This window comes from Festucalex cinctus, chromosome 6 (genome assembly GCF_051991245.1).
Source record: "Festucalex cinctus isolate MCC-2025b chromosome 6, RoL_Fcin_1.0, whole genome shotgun sequence".
NCBI classification, from domain to species: domain Eukaryota; kingdom Metazoa; phylum Chordata; class Actinopteri; order Syngnathiformes; family Syngnathidae; genus Festucalex; species Festucalex cinctus.
Window position 1 is genome coordinate 11933422 of NC_135416.1, and position 23272 is coordinate 11956693.

Sequence of the window (23272 nt, forward strand, 5' to 3'; positions counted from 1 at the left end):
GTTGTACTAGTGCAGAGTACTTTTGTCACTTCTTTTGAATTTCAACATTTCTTACGTCTGTCATCTCTGTATGCTTACGACTGCGACTGGGGTTGGTCTGTAGTGAGACCTAGTGGTCGATCGTTGAGTTGCTGACGCTCACCTCAGCGAGGTCAATGAGCACAGCGCCTCCCTGTGAGTCTGGTCGGAAAAATCTGTCTGAAGAGGGCTATTAAGTGGAACGACTGTATACTTGCTTTTAAAATTCACATGACCGCAGCTAACGGTGTCGTCAGTTGTTTTTATATTCATCCAGTCCAACTGGATGAAACTGCAATGCGTTGAGGATGTAATAGTTGCCGGAGTGAACAGCAATCCTCATTTGGCTCACTCGCCTCCACAAGGCAGGCTGCCATAGATACGAGTGAATCCCCGGGGGACGTGGATCCTGGCGGTAAAGATGTTTTTAACCAGATTGGACGACATTTAACTCGTCAAGACAGTATTAAGTCGCCAATTTAAACCGACGATGTTCTTTAACTGAGGTGGCTTCAATGCTTCTCCTTCCATTAGCTTGCTGGCAATTAGCTGGTCAATAGCCAGCTAACTTTAGCCTCGCCAGGGCCCGAATTCTCCTGCTTTTTCGTCCATCTTTTGACTGATAAAGGTAATTTTAAGTTATATCTGACGGAATTCAATGTTTATTGTGCATTTAGATGAACTTAGCTGACCTAGTGCACTTGTTTGCTATTGATCATTTATATCATTGATTGGCATTGCTATAAAGCTATCACGTAAATAAATGATGCTGTTTACTTGTTGTTTATACAAAATAAGACTGATCTTTAATAGCCAAGTGGTTTTTATGGCTCACATCGGTATATATGGATTATGCACGAAATGGATAAAATTATTGGGACGCTTCTTGGTCGTACACTTACAGAAACGCATGTAGATTGTTAAAATCATTTTTGAGCATGTAACTACTTAAGTACTAAGTATAGTGATATAAAATAAATTACTTCTAAAATTACCATAAATTAATGCAAATTCAGAAAGGTTTTGTAATGAGACCAAGATTTAAAAAAAAAAAAAAGAAGCCATCATCATTAATTTGATTTACAGTATTTACAGTATCATCTGAATAACTCAATTGAATAAAAAAATAAAAATAAAAAAAAGTTACATTGGATTATTGTTGGAACTTGGAATGGTGACACAGAAAACAAGGAGGAAATCTTACAAACCAAAAACAATGAGTCAAGCAAACGATAGATAGATAGATAGATAGATAGATAGATAGATAGATCTAGCGAAATGTAGCTCAATATAATGAAGTAAAAAAAAAGTTTGTTGCATTAAAACTACTCTGACTATTTATCCAACAAGTTATTTGTGTAACTGTTAAGAAGCAGTTGTAGCACATTACTACCCATCTTTTTAGGTACAATATCTACAAAAGTAAATAAATGTGTAATTCAACAGGTTTGAAAATGATGGGAAATGTATCATTAAACTTAATGTATTGGCTCGTCTGCCAATAACCTGTTTATATCTTGTCGCCAGGAGGAATATGGATTTTCCGAGCCACTTTGAGCAGGTCTTCCAGCAGCTCAACTATCAGAGGCTACATGGTCAGCTGTGCGATTGTGTCATCGTGGTGGGCAGCCGACACTTCAAGGCCCATCGCTCCGTGTTGGCGGCCTGCAGCACACACTTTAGAGCTTTGTTCACAGTTGCAGAGGGAGACGCCAGCATGAATATGATCCAGCTGGACAGCGAGGTGAGAACCCTCATGATAAATGCAGTGATAACTCGATGTTCCATTGCAAGCTGTTATGTGATCCCGGTTGACCTCTGATTTGGTAGGCAAATTTGAATTATGCCTAGAATGAATAATCACAGCAAACCTGTGGGAAAATAGTGTGTACATTTGTCTCACAATTCTGAGGTTCTGGTTCAAAAGTGTTGTTCACACAGGAGCTGGTATGGACTTTTTGTTCACTAGCTTCTGCCCACATTCCAAAAAACATGCATGTTAGGATCACTGAAGACTCCCATTTGTTAATTAGTGTTTGTTAATTAATTTTGGTGGAACTGCAAAATTACCTAAGCTTTAAGGCTTACTTTTAAGCTTCCACCATGCATACAACCAAACAACAGCATTGTGTGTTTGCAGGTGGTGACAGCGGAGGCATTCGCCGCCCTGGTGGACATGATGTACACATCCACCCTAATGCTGGGAGAGAGCAACGTGATGGACATCCTGCTAGCCGCTTCCCATCTGCACCTCAACAATGTGGTCAAAGCCTGCAAACACTACCTGACCACACGAACCCTGCCCATGTCCCCATCATGTGACAGACCCCCGCCTCACCACCAGCAGGAGCAGCAGAGGCACAGGCAGCAGGTGGCAGACTTGGTGAACCCCGCTTTAGCAACCAATGCTAACCTCGCTGCAAATGCCGCCACCTCAAAGTTGCAACGCTCCTTCTTGCTGCAGCAGCTCGGCCTCAGCTTGGTGAGTTCTGCTTTAGGCGGGATGGAGGAGGACAGGGTGGGCGGCCGAGTGGGGGAACAAAGGGCCTCCTTCCCAATACGCCGCTTCCACAAGCGTAAAGCCTCCCCAGGCCTATCAGATGAGAGGCCGAGACAGAGGCATCGCGCCGCTGGCCCGAATTTGGGGTTACTTTCGCAAGAGGGCGTGAACACAGACCGAGAGGAAGGAGCTCTCCTCTCGCCAGATTCCCACAAGATGGGGGATGACTCCAAACTAGATGCAAGCATGCTATGTGCCTCTCAGGATGATCCTCAGATGCCGAGCCAGTCAGATAGTGGGCGGTGTGAGGGGAACGACATGGGGATAATGCAAGGAGGGGTGGGCAAGGAGGAGGACATGGAGGATGGAGACCACCAGAGGAACAAAGTGAAGATCAAATCAGGGAGCGAGGAGGAGGAGGAGGCCGAAGAACCAGAACAGAAGGTGAGTTTTGTTGGTTTTATGAAGAGGGTTTTGTTTTTGTTTTCCAGTTCAAAACTCAAATTAAAAATGGACCTAAATTTAGTAATATATATCATGACTAAAACATGAGACATGTAAACGTGTGACTTAATAATAGTGAAGTGAACACAACTGACATTTATTTATCACGTAAAACATTGATGAAAAGCCTCTTAAAAATGTATGCTAGCATGATTATCAATGAAGTCAAGTTTAGTCGACAATCAATTCCCCAATGAAAACTGATTTTGGGTCAAACATATTCGAAATACTGTGGCAGGGATATGCAACCTAAAGGCTGGAGGGGGACACAATTTAACATCAATGTTACTCGGGTATGACAAAAATTTGATTTTATTTATGAATAAAATATATGCAAAATACCTACTCTTAATACATTTCATTTTTCATAATACATTTGTCAATGCACGTATAAAAGATCCACTATCCTAGCCCAACAACATAAATAACCACATAATGTGTTGTTTTTTTTCCCAGTGGATAAAATGTAATATTCAAGGATGTCACAAAACTGCTGAACATCAAAACAACATTAAGTAAAATCAACTCTCTCAAAATTTGATTATTATTGGGGTAGCTCCTGTTTGTCCAGCATGTCATCCAATTTCCAAATCCACAAAAAATTATTAGTCATATTCATGTTATAGCAGAGGGCAACTAAGCCATTTCTGGCATCTAGTGGTGAATAGTGAGATTGCAACTTAAAACTACAGTCTAATATTTGCAGTTCGGCACCTGTGAATTGGCATGTTAGCGGGTTGTTTTTTTTCCTCTCAATATTTTAAAATGTTTTTCCCCCTTTTTTTACGGGATGTTTCCTCATTTCCCCTAGTTTCTTATGGCAACCCTATACTAAATGTTCATCATTGTTTCAAGATATATTGGGTTTTGAAAAAATAAAAACTTCCCTTTATGTATGTATGTATGTATGTATGTATTTATGTATTTATTTATTTTCCCCAAAAAGAAAGAAATTTAGGCTCCAAATGACTAGTGATCTTTTGACTGAGAAGGCCTAATGATTCGACCTAGCATTATGATGACTTAAAAAGAAAATGCCGAAAATTAGTAATTAATATTATTGGTTTTTGTGTTTTCAAACTTGGAGAACTCTCATCTCATCGCTTTGGAGTTTCTGTATCACGAACAATATGTAATAAGCTATAAAACATTGGCTGAATCTCCTTTTGCTTGAATGCCCACTGCTCCCCTCGTCTCCCTCAGGTGCTGGTCAAACAAGAGCCGCTGAGCTCACCCGAGCCCGCAGATGAAATTAGTGACGTGACGTCACAGGCTGAAGGCAGTGACCCGGCCGAGCCAGTGAGCCAGGAGGATGAGGAGAAGGTGGAGCTGAGTCCCGAGAGCAGCGACCAAAGCTTCACCTCCGAACCGCAGCCCAGCTCCAACTCGCTGCTGCAGTCCGGCTCCCAGCTTCTCCTCAAGAGCAGCATGGGAGGAGGCGAAGGAGGTTTTGGGTGCAGTAACGCATTGAACAGCAAACCAGATTTCAGTATTTCCAGCTTCCTTGCCCCAAAGAATTTCAGGAGTGGTGGTAGTAGTGGTGTTTTGATGGGTGGAGAGGACGACCTTCCCAACACCACCACTGGTGATGCTCATAACTTCCTGTTGAGGCAGGAGGCTTCTGGACCACCCGGGTCTGCCACATCTTCTTTGCTCCAGTCCAGTCCAATCAACAGTGAAGGTTGCACCCGTTTTGGAAACAATCTACAGGCCGATCCCCTCTTCCTTCGCCCGCTTCACGACAGTTATGGGAACCCAAGAGGAGGAAGTGAAGGACGTGGAGGTGTTGATCCATTTGGTTTGGACTTCCAGCGCTCCAGTCTGGGGCTCCACTCCCTGGGGCGACCCCCACGGGGTGCCAATGGAGCCACCCCCACCGTTCTGAGTTACCCCGGCTACAGGCGCATTGCCCCAAAGATGACCAACAGCATGGGGCGGGAGGAGGGTGGCGCACTCCAGGATCCCGCCTCTTCCTCGTCCAACCTGGCGAGCCCCATGCTCCTTAACGAGAGCTCAGGGTATGACATGGCCAGCGGCAGGCCCACCTCCCTCCCGCCTCAGCTGACACGCGCCTCGGCAGACGTGCTGTCCAAGTGCAAGAAGGCTTTGTCAGAGCACAACGTCTTGGTCGTGGAGGGCGCTCGCAAATACGCCTGTAAGATCTGCTGCAAAACCTTCCTGACGCTGACCGACTGCAAGAAACACATCCGAGTGCATACGGGAGAGAAACCCTACGCCTGCCTGAAGTGCGGCAAGCGTTTCAGCCAATCGTCACACCTCTACAAGCATTCAAAGACCACCTGTCTGCGCTGGCAGAACAGCAACATGTCTAACGCTCTACTCTAGAGCTCTTGTTGTCGCCTAGAAAGATGCTTGAAGCCAGTCTTTGGGGGGTAGCCCTAACTGTCTGTCGCAGTTGGACATTTTTCTTTTTTTTGGCAGCATCAAACCAGACTGCGATGGAGGACTGATTCAATTATTGCTGTGTAGAACTGTATCAATAGCTCCTGTGGCAGGCCATCCATCACATTGTGATCACATTGTGAGCAGGTGATAATGGAGAAGCAGGACTGGTAATTGAAGCGACAGTAACATGGGAGAAAAAAATCAACTTTTTGGAGCTTTTAGTTGTGTTAAAATGCTAATTCCTCACAAGTCATTCTGCTCTCCAAGCACCTGCCCCTCCCAACCTGAGAAAACGAGCTGTTGGCACTTTATGATGTCATAAGGTGCGGACCCACCTCTGCGGACTAAACACACGCCCACTTTTTCTGACACTTCCATGGGATAGTGACAAAAGTAGCCTTTATCAGTAAACATTCTGTCCAAATAAGTTTGATGGATGACATTTGTGTAAACTACAAGAAAACCTTCATGCTGTTGAGTCTAACTGAATGAATAGTGTAGTGGTAAGCGCAGCCACCCTGTAAGCAGCAAGTACCGGGTTCGAAACCAGTTCAGTCCCCCCCCCCCCTTTCTTTCCTCTCTTTTCTTCCCTATCCACTCCTCCTCCGCGATATCTAGTGGCAAGGAGTTATTTTGTTTCAAATGTTTATTGAAGAATTGATGGTTTGCATTTAGAGGAGTGCTCAAACGCAGAGCTCCAACAGCAGACTGCAGTCGGCTCACCGGGGGCGTGGCAATCACACAGAGAGAGGCGGGGTTTTAATGAACCAGGGCGTTGTACTTCTGAGTTAGAAAATTAACCAGCAAAACACATAATATTTCATAAAAAATTAAATTACATCACCATGGTGTCAAAGGTAAGATTTATTCGTTATATGCCAATAATTAACTGTTGGAAGGGCTTAAAATACCGTGGTGTAATCCCTTTAAACAATGTATTGATCCAAGACACACGGTTTCACAATGTATCTCCTTGATTACGTAGTGGAGCTTGCAGCCCAGGGACTTGCTCAATCAGTATACGTTTAAATCAACAACACCCCCGAGTGCCAGAGAATAATAGATTTGCACCTTTTCAGTTTACTGATGGGACTTAAACCCATTTAACTCTTAGCTAGCAGAGAAATGCACCTGTCCAGTTAGTTTGTGGTATTTGTTTATGAATTATAATCACAGTTTACTGGAAAATGCAAAGCGCACCTTAATTTGCATTCAGCGGCATGACTAGAATTTCTAGCCTTAAGTGTTACTGATGGAGATTGAAAGCAAAGCGATGTCAGCGTTGTGTGAAAGAAAACTGGTACTGCCATGCAGCAAGATTTCTGAAGTATAATTGAGTATTTGTGAATCAATGTATATATTTTTTTCTCTCAGAAAAAGTGTATGCGTAAATGTTTACTGTGCTTCATTTCAGTGCTTTTAAACGTGTCTTATGGATCTCATTGTGCATGTTACGCAGACAAATCATTGCTTTTATAGCAGATAACAGTGATTATTCTGAATGTCTCCTTTTCACTACTTGGTATGACTGTTGGTGGGCAGGTTTGTTTCGATCTGCTCTCCCCCCTTTTGTGACCTTTTATCAACAACAACAACAAAAAAAAGAGTAAGGGAGAATCATTGACTTTTCAAAATTGTTTACAGTATTTGCACACATTATATGTGTTAATGTATCTACCTGTGACCAGTTAACTAATTGTCCAAGGCTTGTTGTTGCTTGTCCATCATTAATATCACGGAACCTCATTAAATATGCAAGTCTGTCAGGTTGTAAATAGGAGCAGACTTGTTGGGTTAGGTATAAATCATTTTCATGCAGTGTTAAATACCATCCGTAAGTGACCCGGAATGGGGTTTAAAAAAAAAAAAAAGTTTAAGAAAAAAAAAACGCTATACTTTTATGTATCACTGAGTGCACTGCGAAAATTACACAATCATTTCTATTCTGCACCTTATTTGTACTGAGTCCTTACAGTGAGTGTGTTCCCCTATAACAATTTAGTTGGAAACTTAACAAAAGCTGTCTAAAATGCTAGAAAAATATTAAAAGATTAAAGTGCTGTATTAGCTATAAAATGGATTATTCTTATTGGTTGTTAACACAATATTGTTTTATGGATTAAAAAAAATAAATCAAAACCCACCTTTTTCGGGCTTTACAAATGCCAATTTAAGTCTTGTGTGAACAAGTCCCATTTAAACTCTACCAACACAATTCACTAATGAACAGGTTCTCATCAGTGATACTCTTCTTGTAAACACAAGCTATTTTATTGATTGCTAAATCAAAAGTACGTAACTAGTAAGTACTTTGTGCCTACAGTGTTGCTCACATTTTAACTTAACTCTTTGACTGCCAGGCGTTATAAAAACAAAATAAAAAAATCCACAGTGCCAGCCGCTTTTGAGCATTTTAACTCATCTTTCAAGGCAAAAAGAATATTGTTTGCCTTTACTACATATACAATGTGGCTACGAAATGAAAGATTGCATTCCATTCATTGGAATTTTACTAATCATCATGAAACGTTTTTGGCAGTCAAAGAGTGAGTAGTTATATTACACTTAGCAAAATATATGCTTAGTCCCAATAGAAAAAACCCTAAAATGATGAATCTGATTACTGCCTTATGCCTTTTCGCCTAAAAAGCTTTTGTTGATTGAAGCCAAACTGTCAGGATTTCTTGTTTGTTTCCAGTAATGTTAACATAGATCTTGTTGATTGTCAAGTCTATTCGGTTGTACATGCACATTGAATTAAAAAATGAAAAATATAGTTGCTTGTGATATTTTTTATGAACAACTTTTATGTAAAATCCTAATATGGTCGGCTTCTCCAGTTCTAGCTCACAGTTTTAGCTCTTTGATCATTGGTTCACCACGGAGGCCGAGCAGGAGGTTGTTTGCCGCCAGGCTGGACATGGCGTTGCGGGTGCTGTAGGAGGCACTGGCGACGTGTGGCAAAATCACTGTGGGAGGGGAAAACATTAGGCACGTGATTGTGGGTGGACATTAAATATTTTGACAAAAATATCGGGGCATCTATGGGGATTGTTTTGGAGTGTGGGAATTTTTGTCCATTAGTCCATTTAAAATATTTTAGAAATTATTTCCCATGTGCTAATATTAATGATAAACTAAGTGAGCACAAACCCCGATTAAGACTGTAGATTTTTTTTTACCCAACATTTGCAGAATGGAGCCTTTTATCTTCATCTAAATAAAGGTATAAATAAATCCTTCCCAACCTTGACCTAAGCCACATATCTTACATGGGAATAACGTCGCAGCATGCCACCAAAAAATATGTCACTAAAAGGTATATGTATACTGAAATAATGATGGCCTTGACTCAAATTACTGGCAAATGCATGTAAAATATTGCCTGTTTGGTGGAACACTAACATTATTCTGCCGTATGAATGGCATAGAAACCGTCCCGCATGTGGTATGCTGACACGATAACAGGTTTTAACAGTTACAAAAAAACTTACCACAGTTTTTGAGAGTAAACAGTGGATGGGCAGTGGGTAGGGGCTCAGGGACGGTCACGTCAAGTCCCGCGCCAGCAATCTGATTTGTTGACAGTGCCTCATAGAGGTCCTCTTGATCCACCACGCCGCCTCTGAAACAACAATAGGCGTGTAAATAGAGAAGCTCGCTAACAAGGTTGACTGAAGGTGAAACAAGTTGGGAAATGATTGGGCTTTACCTGCTTGTGTTGATGAAGATGGAGTTTGTTTTCATCTTGGAGAAAAGGTTCTTGTTGCAGATCTTATGTGTTTCAGGTGTTAACGCACAACATGCTAACAGGAAATCCGACTGCTTTGCCAACTCATCAAAAGACACTAGAGCATAGATAAGTCGCACACAAACACTGACAATATTCCATATTCTGAATTCCAAGTTAGAAGGCACCAGATTCGTTCTTACCATACTCCGCATTAATGCCACTGGCCAGGTCGGGCCGAGGGGCCATGTCTGTGTAGATGAACTTTTTCACTTTAAAGGGAGCCAGCCGTTCAGCGATTGCCACACCTTCATAACCAAACACACACCGAGTCAGATGGGTAGAAATATTTGTGATAGGTTGACGTTTGTTGTCTGGAGTTCTCACCAATCCTCCCCAGGCCTAAAATACCCACAGTGCTGTTGGCTAGCTCATATCCACATAGCCACAGAGTTCTCCAAGTTCCCCAACCTCCACTGAATCAAAAGGACCTCAAGTGTTATAAAACAGCTTACAATGTTTTCATGGTGGAAATGCAAAAGTGTGTGTGGCTGTGCAATTTACGTCTTGGCTTCGCCTGTGGCCTCGATGAGCCTCCTGGAAGTTGCTAACAGCAGAGCTACAGTCAGTTCAGCGACGGCATCTGTCAGAACGTCAGGTGTGTAACCCACACGGATTCCTCTGCATGGACACACAACTTTATTAATAAACTGAATTGGTTCAGTTTATGTCATTAGGTTTGGGCAATGTACTTAATGGCAATGTATTTAAGGTTACAATAGTTCAGTGTTAATAATGGCTTTGATTAATGTGTGATATCAGAATCACCTTCTCTTCAGCTCCTCCAGAGAGAGGTGGTCAAAGCCCACAGACATGGTGCTGAGGATCTTCAGGTTCGGACCTGCAGGAGCACAACCCACACATTCATGCGTGTATGTGTCAGTGAGATCATTTATATTGAGCATGCAGAGGTCCTCCAACCTGCAGCATCCAACAGTTCGGCATCAATCTTCTCGGTCAGTACACAGAGGAGGGCATCAACACCTTTGACCTTCTGAAGAAGCTCCTTCCTCGGTACTGGGACATCATCAGAGTCCCATAGTTCAAACTGCACTCTATTAAAATGCAGATCTTGATTGAAATATACATATATATGTATATATATATACAAATATATATTACAAAATAAAGCAAAATGAAAAATTAAGTCAAAATAATATGTACTATTTGTATAGAATGTCTTTCTACAGTCACTGCATGCAGAGATACCCTTTAGTCTAAGTCTTCATGTGTTATCTCATCTATCTGAATAACAAACAACACCCCCCACCACCATTTACTCCAGTTTGCGCTTTGTGTTAGAATTCTTCAAGGTATTATGTGGTATCAAAAGTTGACCATCTGGAATATTCCATATAGATACAGTAGCAATTTGATAGGATGCTCGGTCACTCACTGTCCAGATTCGTGGAGGATCCTCAGGCCCTCTGGTGGTATCTGTCGGGTGACATACACCCGAGGAAGAGTTGACATGTCCCTCTGCAAGAAGCCTACTGGTGCCCTCGTGAGAGTCAGCGGCTTGACAGCAGCCCGCTGGAACTGACGCAGTGCCACGCGACTGCACCACATTGCCAACAGAAAGTAAACCAGAGGGGAGGTGACAGTCGGAGAGATGGCGGTGGAACTTTGAGGTTGTGTACCTGCCGTGTGCAGACATTAGCCTCTGCTTGAGTGGGAGGTGCCTGCAGGTCATTGGCCAATATTAGAGGGAGTATGTCTGAAAAGTCTGAAGGTGAAGGAGATTGTCATGTTGTCAGTATTAAGCGATATTATATATAGGCTACTAATTGTATTCGACACACATACATTACACTATTGAGATCTGTTGAGAACAACGTTTGGCTCGTTTCTCCTGTACATCAACAGTCTGAATGAGGGTAAGAGGGTGATGTAAATGTTTCACTTGATTGATGAACTTTGCTTCTTCAAACAGGAAAGATCCCAAATTCCAAAAGTCTAGCCTACTTGACCCAACATGAAACCAAAACATGTATCTGTTTTAGCCACAATACCAGCATATAGTGTACTACCTGTGCCAAAACGTTTCTCTCTTTAAATAAATAACATACAACACAAAAAATGTGATTTAAAGCGAAATGCATATAACTGATGTAGTACACTTGTGCACTTTAACAACAGCACATTTTTTAGTGCGCTATTATTTGTTGTGAGCAAAATATACATACATATATATATATATATATATATATATATATATATATATATATATATATATATATATATATATATATATATATAGGCTATATATTTGTTTATATGTAGTTTTGTCACTAAAAAATGACAAAAAAAAATCCTTTAAAAAATGCTTTGCGATAGTACTGACAGTGCATTTCCTAATCCATAATTAAGATAACAAAAGCTTATTGATATGTGAAATTTAAAAGATAGGCCTACATACAACCGAGAAAAAATAAATAAAAATAAATTCAATAAAGCAGTTGTTGAGGTCTGAGAATTTGCTTTATTTTAAATGTCTAATTGTTGTTTCTAATTAGACTAGAGGACAAACATGTTTTGAAGTTTAAGGTTATTGATGTTTGGATGTTGTCGATGACGAAGTCTTTGCTTTTAAAGCCAATAATAAGGGCATTTTAAAAAAAAAAACGTATGTTATGCGACATCCCGATCACGTGATCTTGGTAACCCGGAAACGTTCGAAATTTGTGACCAATCGCAACCATTTACTCGCTACCGCTCCTCGCGCACACTGACAAGTCTTTACGTATGAAATATTTCTTCATTTTAACAGTTTTAACAACGAATATTATCTTATTCTTTCGGAATTATCAATCCTTGGTCAATTGCCTCTTTCGGTAGTGAGACTATATGAATTATGTTACCACGTTCAACTAATTTACGCATGCCCCATGTCGGTGCTCGTCACCGGTACAGACACTGGCACGATGATAGCTAGCTGCACCTACTTGCATATAGTTTTTATATTCTTGAATGTATATTGTGTGTTTTGTGTAAACACGAGTTGTTTTGATAGTCTGCTATGTAAGTAATCATATTGTAAATACCACTTTTAACGACAACTACAGTTATCTGACACGCAGTTAGCCATTCAGCTATAACCACGGTGCGTTGTATTTGTGACAGGTCATCTGCTCACTCCTCTGTGTTTTTATAGTAATCTCTCAAAGTTGGTTTACCACCGTCCTAGCATGGCTGAAGACTCGATGGAAATAGATGACTCCCTTTACAGGCAAGTGGTGTCAATAGTCAGGAAACGCATATTCACTTTTGCCAAGGACAATGTCTTGGATAACTACTGTAATATAAAAAGCATATTACTGTACTAATCCTTTCTCTCCCGCCTCTGTCCAGTCGTCAACGCTATGTGTTGGGAGACAGTGCCATGCACCAGATGGCCCAGTCCGCAGTGTTTCTCAGTGGATTGGGAGGTCTGGGAATAGAGATAGGTATAGTATCGCGCTATTGTAATATACACACATGCACAATTGTGAGATTGTATTGGTTATGGTTAGCACCAATGCAAGAGCTGTATCCAAGATTCTGCCTTGCAGCAATAATGCTCATTGTTATCACTGTGGATGTTGTTTACAGATCTGACAATAGCGTCTTTGTTTTCACAGCAAAGAACATTGTCCTGGCTGGTGTGAAGGTAGGTCCTCTCTTAACATTTAATTTGGGCAATCTTGTGACTAGGCAGCATCATGCCTCAGTCAGTAGGTTTTGCATGGGGTTCAAATCTTCATTCAAGCCCACCTTTGTGCAGTTTACATTTTTTACATGCGCTATGGCTTCCTCCCACATTCTAAACATACTTGTTAGCTTAATTAAAGGCAATGAATTGTTCGTATGTATGAATGTGAGTGTGAATAATTGTCCGTTATATACTGGATGATCTGTATGCACAGGCAGTCACCCTCCATGACACAAAGCAGTGTGAGACCTGGGACCTGGGCTCCAACTTCTTTATTCACAAAGAGGATGTGTTGAGCCAGCGGAAAAGGTAATAAGCATCAGCGATGAGCCATCTACTTCTTCTCACACATTACAGTGCCAATCTTGAAAATCCTTTTACATCCTTTCTTAAGGTCAGAGGCGGTTTGCCCTCGAGTTGCAGAGTTGAACCCTTACGTCCATGTTGACACATCCATTTCTGCTCTGGATGACAACACCGATCTCAGCTTCCTCCTAAAGTATCAGGTATGTTAGTTGAGATGTGCAGGTGAAGTAGAAAATAGGATGTTCACCAAGTATATCATTAAAAGACCGCATCTGTTGCAATCGTATGTTTCATGTCTGACAACACTTTGTTTTCTAGTGTGTGATTCTGACTGAAGCCAGACTGAGCCTTCAGAAGCGAGTGAACGAGTTTTGCCACTCACAGTCCCCCCCCATCAGAGTAGGACTTTTAAACACAAACGAACAACAATGGATGTCTGTCTTATAAATGTAGATTGCGCAGTCTGTGAAATGTTCGTGTGAATTATAATGTCTCGGCAGTTCATTGGCTGTGACACGTATGGTATCTGCGTGCGGGTGTTCTGTGATTTCGGAGAGCAGTTTGAAGTCTCTGATCCCACAGGGGAAGAACCTAAGGAGATTTTCATCCAAAGCATCACTCACGTGAGCAGTTCACGTTTTTCTACCAAATATTTCAAGTGACTTTGAAGGAGCAAGCTGGATTTTGAACATTGGTGCACGCATATTGTGCCTGGGAGAAATTATTTTATTTTCTTTATTTGATTTTTTTTTTCTTCTCAGGAAAATCCTGGCGTAGTAACCTGCCTGGACAACCATCCTCATGGCCTTCAGACTGGCCAGAGCGTCGTCTTCAGAGAAGTTAATGGCATGGTGGAACTCAATGGCACCTCAAGACAGGTTTCAGGTATTTGTATTATTTCTGGCAAAAAAATAATAATAATAATAATCTGCTGAGCTGTAATGATAGTGAAGATAAGTGAGAAATTGATGTTCTTTTATTTGTGTCTATTGTTAGTCCTTTCCCCTCACAGTTTTACAATAGGAGACACATCCCAACTACAAGCTTATGCACATGGTGGTTTCTTTGTCCTTGTGAAAACCCCAAAGATATACAAATTTGTAAGTCAAAAGCATCTAATAACAAATAATGGTTATTACTTGAGATAAATGTGTTTTTGTTTTTGGTTCTGAACTTATCCAAACCATTTTAGGAAACACTTGAGAGACAGCTGTGGGATCCTCATGTCTTAACTCCAGACTTCAGTAAACCAGAGGTGACTTTAAAGCGGGTTTTGGGGTTGTACAGTAGTCTGTAATAAAACTTGTAACCTGTTTTTAATCGCACACTCTTTCTTTTACACTTCAAAATATTGGTTTTAGTGTTCCCCGCATTTTTAGGTGATAAGGACCGAACCCTGCCGCACAAAAATTAAAAAGTAATTAACTGCTCACAAAAAAGGTTTAAAATTGTCCATAAATGTTACAAGATGGTGTCAAAACAGAACTTTTGTCTCAGTGTAGCTCCTCAACTCACTTAAAGTTCAGAGATCAGAGCTGAGCACAAAAAAGAGCAAATAAGTGACTTTTGGAGAATTGGTTACAAAGTAAATAGCAAATAGGGGAATTTGTAAAGGTTTAACTGCGTATATGCGAGGGCCTCTTACTCCCAACCACACCAGCACCGCGAGGCTTCAAGTTTCAATTCCGAAGTTACGAGGTTCGCGGAGTTTTGGCAGTGTTCTTCCGTTCTTCTGTTGTGTAATTGAATGGGACTTTGAATTGCAGTTTCAAAATAGCATTGGAAAATGTTTTCAGTTTTCAAAAATGATCACCATTTACAGGTTTCAAAAATGGGAAACAAATCAATGCCCAGGGAGAACAATGCCAAAATGCCTTTTTTGAAACTCAGCTCGTGACCGTTTTGAGCCTCTGAAAATTTGTGGGTGAAACACTGTAAAGTCATACTTTTAAAAAATTGTGTCTTTTCTTATCAGTTATTTTAATTTTAAAGCTTTTTCAGAGATTTTCCCGTCATTCAAAAAATATATTTGGAGATTCAAAACAAATTTTCAATCATAAAAAAATGTTTTGGGAGATTCAAACGCTTTTTACGAGGTTTCAAGTATTGGCAGGATTCTGATTCCAAAAGTAACCAGAAAACATTTACTTGTTGTTGCTGCCTCATCGTTATTTACCTGCCACTTTCCCATCAGGCACCACTACAGATCCATGCTGCCATGTTGGCTCTGGACACCTTTCAGGAACAGCACAATCGACTTCCCAACACTGGGTAATCAAAATCGTTCCGTCTGCCTTTTGTGTGCAACACATTTGTGTGTTTGTGTGTAAAAGCGTTGTCATAGTAATTCATGAAAGACTGTACTTTGTGTCACCAGCTGTTTACAGGATGCTGAGACTCTACTGAAGTTAACCGAGGAAGTGAATGCCACACTCAGGAACAAAGTGAGTTCTTTTTGCTCCCCAACCATGCATCATGTCACTCATGTAAAAAAAAAAAAAATGTTTAGAATGTTAGTACTGTCATGTGGGTGATGTTGCTCTTCTTTAGGCTCATGTGAATGCAGAGTTGGTGCAGTGGCTGGCGAGGACGGCGAGGGGGACCCTTCCTCCATTAGCGGCTGCTGTAGGGGGCCTTGCCAGTCAGGAGGTTCTTAAAGCCATCACAGGGAAGTTTGCACCCCTGCAGCAATGGGTATGTCATAACATACCTCACAAGGATTTGGCACCGTGATAAATAAGATAGTCGATATATTCTTGATGAATGTATTTGTCTTTGTTGTAGTTTTACCTTGATGCCATTGAGGTAGTAAAGCCGCTTCATTCTCTGCCTGCTGAAGAGTTTTTACCTCGGGGAGACCGTTATGATGGACTGCGAGCTTGTATTGGTAAATCGTTGTGTGGGGAGCTGCACAAGCTCAGGGTCTTCATGGTAAGTTTTGTCCACTTCTTAAATAAAAAAAATGCTAGATCACTCATATTTAGATGAATTTGAGATGCATGCTCAATTTCCTCCCTTGCAGGTGGGCTGCGGTGCCATAGGCTGTGAAATGCTGAAAAACTTTGCCCTGCTCGGAGTGGGATTGGCTCAGAGCTCGGGAGAGGTAGACACTTTATTTCTCCTCCTTGCTTGGAACCAAAAGTCGTGCAATGATTTTTCTTACTGTCGAAAACATATTATTTCACATTTGTCTTCAGGTGTGTATCACAGATCCGGACCTCATAGAAAAGTCCAACCTGAATAGACAGTTTCTTTTTAGACCACAGCATATACAGGTGAGATGATCAATGCAGTCACTCTTCAGTGTTTTCTATACTTTTGCACAATTCTTTCAAGGGGGGGGGGAGACATATTTAATTTTTTTGTGATTTATTTTGTTCATTATTTTATTTCCGATTTGTTAAAATTCATAAATATATAAACATATCTATCGGATTTGTCTTTTTTTCACATTATTGCTGCAATTCAAAACTTAATAAATGTTTAAAAAAAAAAACAGCGAGAAGGATTTTAATTTCTCCATTTGTCATTCTGTCTTGCAGACCCAACTTTTCATTGCCTTGTGCTCCTTACTTGGTCATGCCATTAGGCACACAAATACTACAATACTTGACAGTAGTTGCATTTTAGAAAACTATAGCTGTTTAGAGCTTTACATACTCTGTTATGTTTTATGTTTTTATACAATACTATTTTTCTAAAATAAGGGGGGCAAGAGCGGCTTAAGGGCATTTCACTCCATTTTAATTGGGAAAATGTATTTGATGTGTGAGTAAATTGAGATATCAGCTTGGTCATGAAGCAAATTAAATTCGTAAATCAAGGAACCCCAGCATCTAAAATATATTCAGATTAATTGTACGATCCATGTTAAAATGGAAATGTTTCACAAATGCCAACTCAATATTGGTGGCCTATCCACTCTGCCCAAACTACCTACTCTTCAAAAAAAGTGTTTTTCTCATGTCAGAAACCAAAGAGTACGACAGCAGCAGAGGCCACTCTGAAGATCAACCCAGACCTGCAGTTGTATGCTCACCTCAACAAGGTGTGTCCTGCTACCGAAAGCATCTACAGTGACTCCTTCTACTCGCGCCTTAACCTGGTGGTCACTGCACTGGACAATGTTGAGGCCCGGAGATATGTGGACAGGTGGGTCAAAACTAGCCTGCATCCCCAAGTAGTGATTACATAGTGTTCTGTCATAAATGATTCATAATAATAACTTTGAATGACAGACTGTTACTTAATACATTCTTTATTTGACTGTTTTCAGCCGCTGTGTATCCAATCAGAGAGCACTCCTGGACTCTGGGACCATGGGAACGAAAGGACACACAGAGATCATTGTGCCCAATTTGACTGAGTCCTACAATAGCCACGTGAGTATACTTGCAGACACACACTTGCTGAAAATTTGTATTTTTATTAACTCATTCACTCTCAGCCATTTTCACTGAAGCAACCCCTTTCGCTCCGGGCTGTTTTACTGGATTTTGACTGCTTTTGCTAGGCCCACGGAATATTGTTCTATTGCTATAAAAACATAGAACCTACCAAAAGAAAGATTAGTGTTTCTTCTTTCACCAGGAAAGAAATTATATTTGTATCCGTTTCCATTTTGCAGCAATTAGCATTAAAATATAGCTAAGTTTCATCATTATTTACAATTTAAAATTGAGGAAAACAGCTTGTTGCAACAGGGCCTTGGTTGATCTCTTATACTCTGCCGCCACCTGCTGGCTGTTTTTGTAATAACCACCATTGCTTCAACCATCCTTTTCAGTTCAGAGGCTGCATCAAAGCCTTCTGTGTGCTCTTGTATAAAAAAAAAAAAAAAACATTAATAAAAAACGTATAAATACGTCTTTCGGACACTCGTAATATTCAAAATAGAATGTATTTATATGTTTTTGGGAGCAAATGAGTTAAAGATACACAGTAAATGAATGAATGAATGAATGAATGAATGAATGTTGTACTCCCTTACCTTTGTTTACCAGAGGGACCCCCCAGAAGAGGAAATCCCCTTCTGCACCCTGAAGTCATTCCCTTCAGTCATCGAGCACACCATCCAGTGGGCCAGAGATAAGGTAGACCCCCATAAACCCGTCAGAATTCATTCCCACGTTATGCCAAAAATTCTGGTTGTTAATCCTGTCCTTTCCCATCTAGTTTGAGAATGCATTTGTCCAGAAGCCCTCCATGTACAACTCTTTCTGGCAGACACACACATCAGCTGAATCTGTGCTACAGGTGCAAAAATAGTGTTCATCCATATAATGAAGTGCTTCTCTTGCTATTGTTTTTAATAATGATTCCTTTCCATTTGGGAACAGAGGATGCATGCGGGTGAAAGTTTGGAGGGCTCATTCGAAGTCATTAAACTGCTTAACAGACGGCCCCATTGTTGGGAACAGTGCATAACCTTGGCTCGGCTTAAATTTGAAAAATATTTCAAGAGAAAGGTAAGGACTCCTGCACTGTCACGTCACTTATTTATGTAACAAACAGCCGCAGCTGTCACAAAGCGCTTACAGAACAGATAAAAGATGAACAATAATACAGTCATAACAAACCAACAAATATTTTTGCCATTACTGTAAGATTCTGAATGAAATGCTCTCCTCATTTAGGCCCTGCAACTTCTGCATGGTTTCCCACTGGACACAAGGTTAAAAGACGGAAGTAAGTTCTCAACAAATTCCCATACAAACATATTTTGCACTTGGCAGCAAAACACACCTCTATCTCTGTTTATCAGGTTTATTTTGGCAGTCCCCCAAAAGACCGCCAGCTCCCATTGATTTTGACTTAAAAGACCCCCTGTGAGTAAACTGCGTTGACCGTACTGGTTTTGTGTACTGCACAACTCATCTTACTTCACTGTTCCCCCCTCTTTCCCTTCAGGCACTTTACCTTTATTGTCAGCACGGCCCGGCTCTTCGCTGGCATTTATAATATTTCGTACTCAGAGAAGGTCAGTTGCCGACTTGCATACGTGCAGAACGTCCAGAGCACATATTTCAATCATTCAATGTTGCATCGTCGAGAGGAAGCCATTTTCAACACTTTAGATTGGCTAATAATTTGTAAAAAAATAAATAAATAAATAAATAGTGAGAATTGAACAATAGTATAGATTTGTGACAAAATATGAAATTGACCAAATTATGACATAGGAGGTTCCGGCTGGATGCCAAACAATATGTAACATATACACAGGCTGCTTCTAGTGTTAATTTTAGCCGCCATTTTTAAATTTAGTCTAAGTTTTAGAACAATTTAAATAACAATTGTTAGTTTTTATCATAGTTAGTTAACCTCATCCCAGACCATTTTTAGTCGACCATAAATCTATCATTTTAGCCTTTTAGTCCAAGAAAACACAATTTTATTAATCTAGTTTCAGCCAGAAAAATGTTTGTCTAGTTTTAGTCAAGACAATCATTTAACCCCTGTATTTTTTTGTAGGCAAATTATGTTTAACATTTCGGATCTAAAACAATTTCACATAAAATTTTCTTGCCTCTTTTTGATGAAAAAAAAAAAAAAAACTTCACACACAATTACAGTATATTGACAAGGAGCTACTATGCCTCCATGCTATGAGCTAGTAAGTTAGTCAGCATTAGTTGGCGGTCGGATTAACATTATTGTTGGAACTTTATAGCCGTTATATGTTACGTTATAACTATAATTCCCTTTTTTTTTTTAAACCTTTCACCATGAATCCACCTCCATGTGTTTGTGCATGTAAATATGACTTGACTTGACGTTGCACTCACTAGCTGCAGATTTTTAAAGCTGTGTCACCGTGACAAATTAGCAGAGACAAGATTTTACAAAAACATAATTTGTCTCGTTTTTGTTCATGAACTAAAATGTCCATAGATTTTAGTCCAGTTTTTATTAAGTGAAGTACATTTTCATCTCATCTTCATTAGTCGACGAAAATGCATACTGATTTAGTCCCAGTTGTTTATTTAATTAGGGTTTTAGTCTAGTTTTAGTCCGGTGAAAAATGTATGTTGACAAAATTAACACTAGCTGCTTCATTGTTGTCTTTTCACTCCACTTTCAGGATCTCTGTGAAGAGGCTGTGGCTGAAATGCTCTCTCACGTGAAGATCCCTGAATACCAACCCTCTGTCAAAGTATGCTTCAATGTCACGTCTAGATTTTTTTTTTTTTTTACCATAACGTCTAATGTTCATCGCCTCCTTCAGTGTATCGAGACGGACGAGGCGGCAAAGAAGCCCGATCAGTTGAAGATGCCACTAAGCAGTGAAGAGGAGCGAGCAGCCATCGGGCAGCTACAGCGTGCTATTGCTGGCGACTGTGTCAAAGCAGGTACATTTTTGCACTGTCAGCAAAGTGGAAATAATTTATGGTAGTACTAGGGCAGTATCACACAGCCTTAGTACCAAATGCATACTAATCCAATAACCACAGTGTGACGGCGTTGACATGTAGACAGGTTACGGATGTCGCCGCTGGAGTTCGAGAAGGACGACGACAGCAACGGCCACTTGGACTTCGTCACGTCGGCGTCCGCCCTCAGAGCCAAGATGTACTCCATCGAGCCCGCCGACAGATTCAAGACCAAACGCATTGCCGGCAAAATCATCCCTGCCATCGCCACGGCAACCGCAGCTGTGGCTGGATTGGTGAGAATGATGGTGTAATACATTACATCCCATTTCAAAAGAGTATAGTTATATTGTAAGTTAAAAGTTCATTAGAGTAAGTTATATTGCTTAATCTAGTTTGATTTGTTTGATTGTAATCCAATCAACTCCTTGTTATGTTGTAGGTGGCCCTGGAGTTGATCAAGATAGTTGGAGGCTTTGGCTTTGAATCTTTGAAAAACTGTTTTTTCAACTTGGCTCTCCCTGTCGTGGTCCTCACTGAGCCAGCGGCTGTTAAAAAGGCAATCATCAGGTAACAACGTTGTATTTTTTAGTCACATACACCAAGGGTTGTCACTGATGAAGATTTTTAGTATCACTTTCTATTAATATTTCCATTTTTTCGGGTCTTATGAGTTTTCCAAGTGACGTAAGTGTGTGCTTCAGACCACCCACTGCTAGATGGCGCCAGCAATTTATTTATTTTACTTGTTAAACAATAGTGACCACCCTACAAAACCCCAACCCCCGACCTTATATTAATTGCCTACGAGCTCTATGTCTCATCTGTATGTATACCGTTTATACAGTAGTCTGCTTGCGAGATGGGAGGAGCAAGATGGCTGCCCTGTGACCTCAACGGCATGCACGGGCTTGTATGGGCTATCGACTATCCAGTCATATATTCAGATCAGTGCAGTAATGTGACGAAGCTTTTTTTTTTTTTTTTTTTTTTTTTGTCATTCACTTCAACATGGAACGAACAAGTGATTTGAGATTCATTTTAGAAAAGTGAGCTGTAATGTTGTGACTTTCAGAGACAACATCTACTTTTCCATCTGGGACTGCTGGACTATCAGCGGCCATGAGGACTTCACCTTGTCTGACTTCATGAATGCAGTCAGGGTGACAAACACCAACTAACAATTTGTTGTGTCTCTTGCTTGTATTCGGAACTTTCTGCAATGTTTACGACGTGCTTTTCTTTTCCTATTTTAGGAGAAGTATGGAATCGAACCCACGATGGTGGTCCACGGTGTGAAGATGGTCTACGTACCTGTCATACCAGGACACTCAAAAAGACTTAAATTGACGTGAGTGCTGAGAACTTTTCTTTTTTTTTTTTGTTCACTCTGATTTATTTTAATTTTATTTTTTTACTACTAACGAAATTGATGCATGGAGCTAGTGAAACCTTTTTCACAGTGTTAAGTAGCATAAGTCAGTCCTGTATTGAAGTTGCAGGTATGCTAACGTATTTGACATGGCAACTTGGCTGATCTGGGGAACGTCACTCCTTCCTTTCCATAAGTTACTGTTTTTTTTTAGTATTATAATACTTCCAATGTGTTATAGGTTTTTTTTTTTCTGCATGCAGCATGCAGAAGCTGATCAAGCCGTCGGCGGGCCGCCAATACGTCGACCTCACGGTATCGTTTGCTCCGGAGAGAGCCGAAGAAGAGGACCTCGCCGGTCCTCCCGTCAGGTACTTCTTCAGCCGTGATGGACAAACGCCCTGACGACGTCCAGCTTCGTGTCTTCTTCATGTTACGCCGTGGGAATGACCAGGAAGTGGTCACAGCACACACCACTACTACTCCTCAGCCTTGGTTCCTGGTTTTCTTGCCTCTGATCCAACCAGAGGAACATGACGGTTCCCGGGTAGCACTTAAATGTATTTGTGTACATACAGTATATTCTGTTGTTTTTTTACTGTGATGATAAAGTGGACAGCGCCACCTGTGCTGATGCCTTAAGACCCCTTTTTGTTTGTGGTACTAAAGCCTGTTATGGTCAAGTTTGGTTTCAAGATGTATCAGTGAAGAAGACGTCATACATTTGATGCCCATGTTTTGTCTATTTCAACAAATTTAGCCTTTGGCCACACTTGTAACTAAAAAAATCAGTGCGTGTTACTGATGTTTCATCATCGTCTTTGCTGCACTCACTTCTATGCTTCGTAGTTGGACTTCTCTCTCACGTGTGGGATCACAAGCAACATTTCCTGGATTTTTTATTTTATTTTTTTCTGGATTCCTGTTTTTCCTAGTGTGCCGATGTCGCATTTCTTCCTTAAAGTGTTGCACACGGTGTCTGTTGGAAGCTTTCCGACAAGTAAGGGATTGTTGAAGAGAAATAACATGGTGTAGAGTGCCACCTTTACGCAAATGTTTCTTCCACGTTTTACTACAAAAAAATAAATAAAAATCTGTTCCACAAGATTATTTGCAATAAAAGTCCCCAATTGCAAATCCAAACTGTCAAAGAGCAATGTTGATCCTGTTAGTTCTTGTGACATGCAAATCCGTGGTTCAATAAAAATGTGAGTTTTCAGGCTGTTAAACCTGTCAGTTTTTTTTTTGTTTTTTTTTTGTTTGTTTTTTTTGTTTTAAGCACCATATGCTTTTTAATAAATTAAGATTAGTT

At 40.6% G+C, this 23272-nt stretch overlaps 3 protein-coding genes across 5 annotated transcripts; 2 read left to right on the top strand and 1 right to left on the bottom strand.

Moving 5' to 3' along the window:
* Nucleotides 1-160: 160 nt before the first annotated feature.
* zbtb5 (zinc finger and BTB domain containing 5) lies at nt 161-8204 on the top strand. The gene is made up of 5 exons (XM_077525043.1): nt 161-433; nt 553-646; nt 1546-1762; nt 2159-2962; nt 4226-8204. Exons 3-5 carry the CDS (start codon nt 1553-1555, stop codon nt 5366-5368), a joined length of 2157 nt encoding a protein of 718 aa, XP_077381169.1. The 5' UTR covers nt 161-433; nt 553-646; nt 1546-1552; the 3' UTR covers nt 5369-8204.
* Nucleotides 6280-10893, bottom strand: grhprb (glyoxylate reductase/hydroxypyruvate reductase b). Its single transcript, XM_077525044.1, has 9 exons — nt 10615-10893; nt 10140-10273; nt 9987-10059; nt 9723-9839; nt 9546-9634; nt 9362-9466; nt 9141-9276; nt 8923-9053; nt 6280-8397 (listed from the first exon to the last, which is right to left on the bottom strand). Exons 1-9 carry the CDS (start codon nt 10785-10787, stop codon nt 8276-8278), a joined length of 1080 nt encoding a protein of 359 aa, XP_077381170.1. The 5' UTR covers nt 10788-10893; the 3' UTR covers nt 6280-8275.
* An 85-nt stretch (nt 10894-10978) lies between these two features.
* Nucleotides 10979-23189, top strand: uba6 (ubiquitin like modifier activating enzyme 6). 3 transcript variants are annotated; one of them, XM_077525041.1, is made up of 32 exons: nt 10979-11095; nt 12373-12447; nt 12570-12664; nt 12839-12867; nt 13124-13218; nt 13304-13415; nt 13534-13614; nt 13716-13838; nt 13977-14100; nt 14212-14315; nt 14408-14470; nt 15410-15486; nt 15593-15659; nt 15766-15909; nt 16000-16146; nt 16238-16318; nt 16413-16490; nt 17186-17367; nt 17492-17597; nt 18219-18308; nt 18391-18471; nt 18555-18683; nt 18852-18903; nt 18980-19043; nt 19126-19195; nt 20300-20371; nt 20444-20567; nt 20691-20884; nt 21031-21158; nt 21664-21751; nt 21845-21939; nt 22224-23189. In XM_077525041.1, exons 2-32 carry the CDS (start codon nt 12407-12409, stop codon nt 22363-22365), a joined length of 3078 nt encoding a protein of 1025 aa, XP_077381167.1. In that variant the 5' UTR covers nt 10979-11095; nt 12373-12406; the 3' UTR covers nt 22366-23189. The 3 variants fall into 3 exon arrangements, with proteins under 3 accessions (XP_077381167.1, XP_077381165.1, XP_077381166.1); XM_077525039.1 differs by lacking the exon at nt 10979-11095 and adding an exon at nt 11881-11961; XM_077525040.1 differs by lacking the exon at nt 10979-11095 and adding an exon at nt 11978-12052.
* Nucleotides 23190-23272: the final 83 nt, after the last annotated feature.

Bases quoted from the DNA above. Each gene is read 5' to 3' on its own strand.
- zbtb5 (XM_077525043.1), top strand. From the start codon at position 1,553: ATGGATTTTCCGAGCCACTTTGAGCAGGTCTTCCAGCAGCTCAACTAT. The intron at 1,763-2,158 runs GTGAGAACCCTC...GTGTGTTTGCAG, and splicing joins TGATCCAGCTGGACAGCGAG to GTGGTGACAGCGGAGGCATT. The intron at 2,963-4,225 runs GTGAGTTTTGTT...CGTCTCCCTCAG, and splicing joins CCGAAGAACCAGAACAGAAG to GTGCTGGTCAAACAAGAGCC.
- grhprb (XM_077525044.1), bottom strand. From the start codon at position 10,787: ATGTGGTGCAGTCGCGTGGCACTGCGTCAGTTCCAGCGGGCTGCTGTC. The intron at 9,635-9,722 runs GTAAATTGCACA...CTTTTGATTCAG, and splicing joins GCCACAGGCGAAGCCAAGAC to TGGAGGTTGGGGAACTTGGA. The intron at 9,467-9,545 runs GTGAGAACTCCA...TTGGTTATGAAG, and splicing joins TTTAGGCCTGGGGAGGATTG to GTGTGGCAATCGCTGAACGG.
- uba6 (XM_077525041.1), top strand. From the start codon at position 12,407: ATGGCTGAAGACTCGATGGAAATAGATGACTCCCTTTACAG. The intron at 12,665-12,838 runs GTATAGTATCGC...TTGTTTTCACAG, and splicing joins AGGTCTGGGAATAGAGATAG to CAAAGAACATTGTCCTGGCT. The intron at 20,885-21,030 runs GTGAGAATGATG...GTTATGTTGTAG, and splicing joins CCGCAGCTGTGGCTGGATTG to GTGGCCCTGGAGTTGATCAA.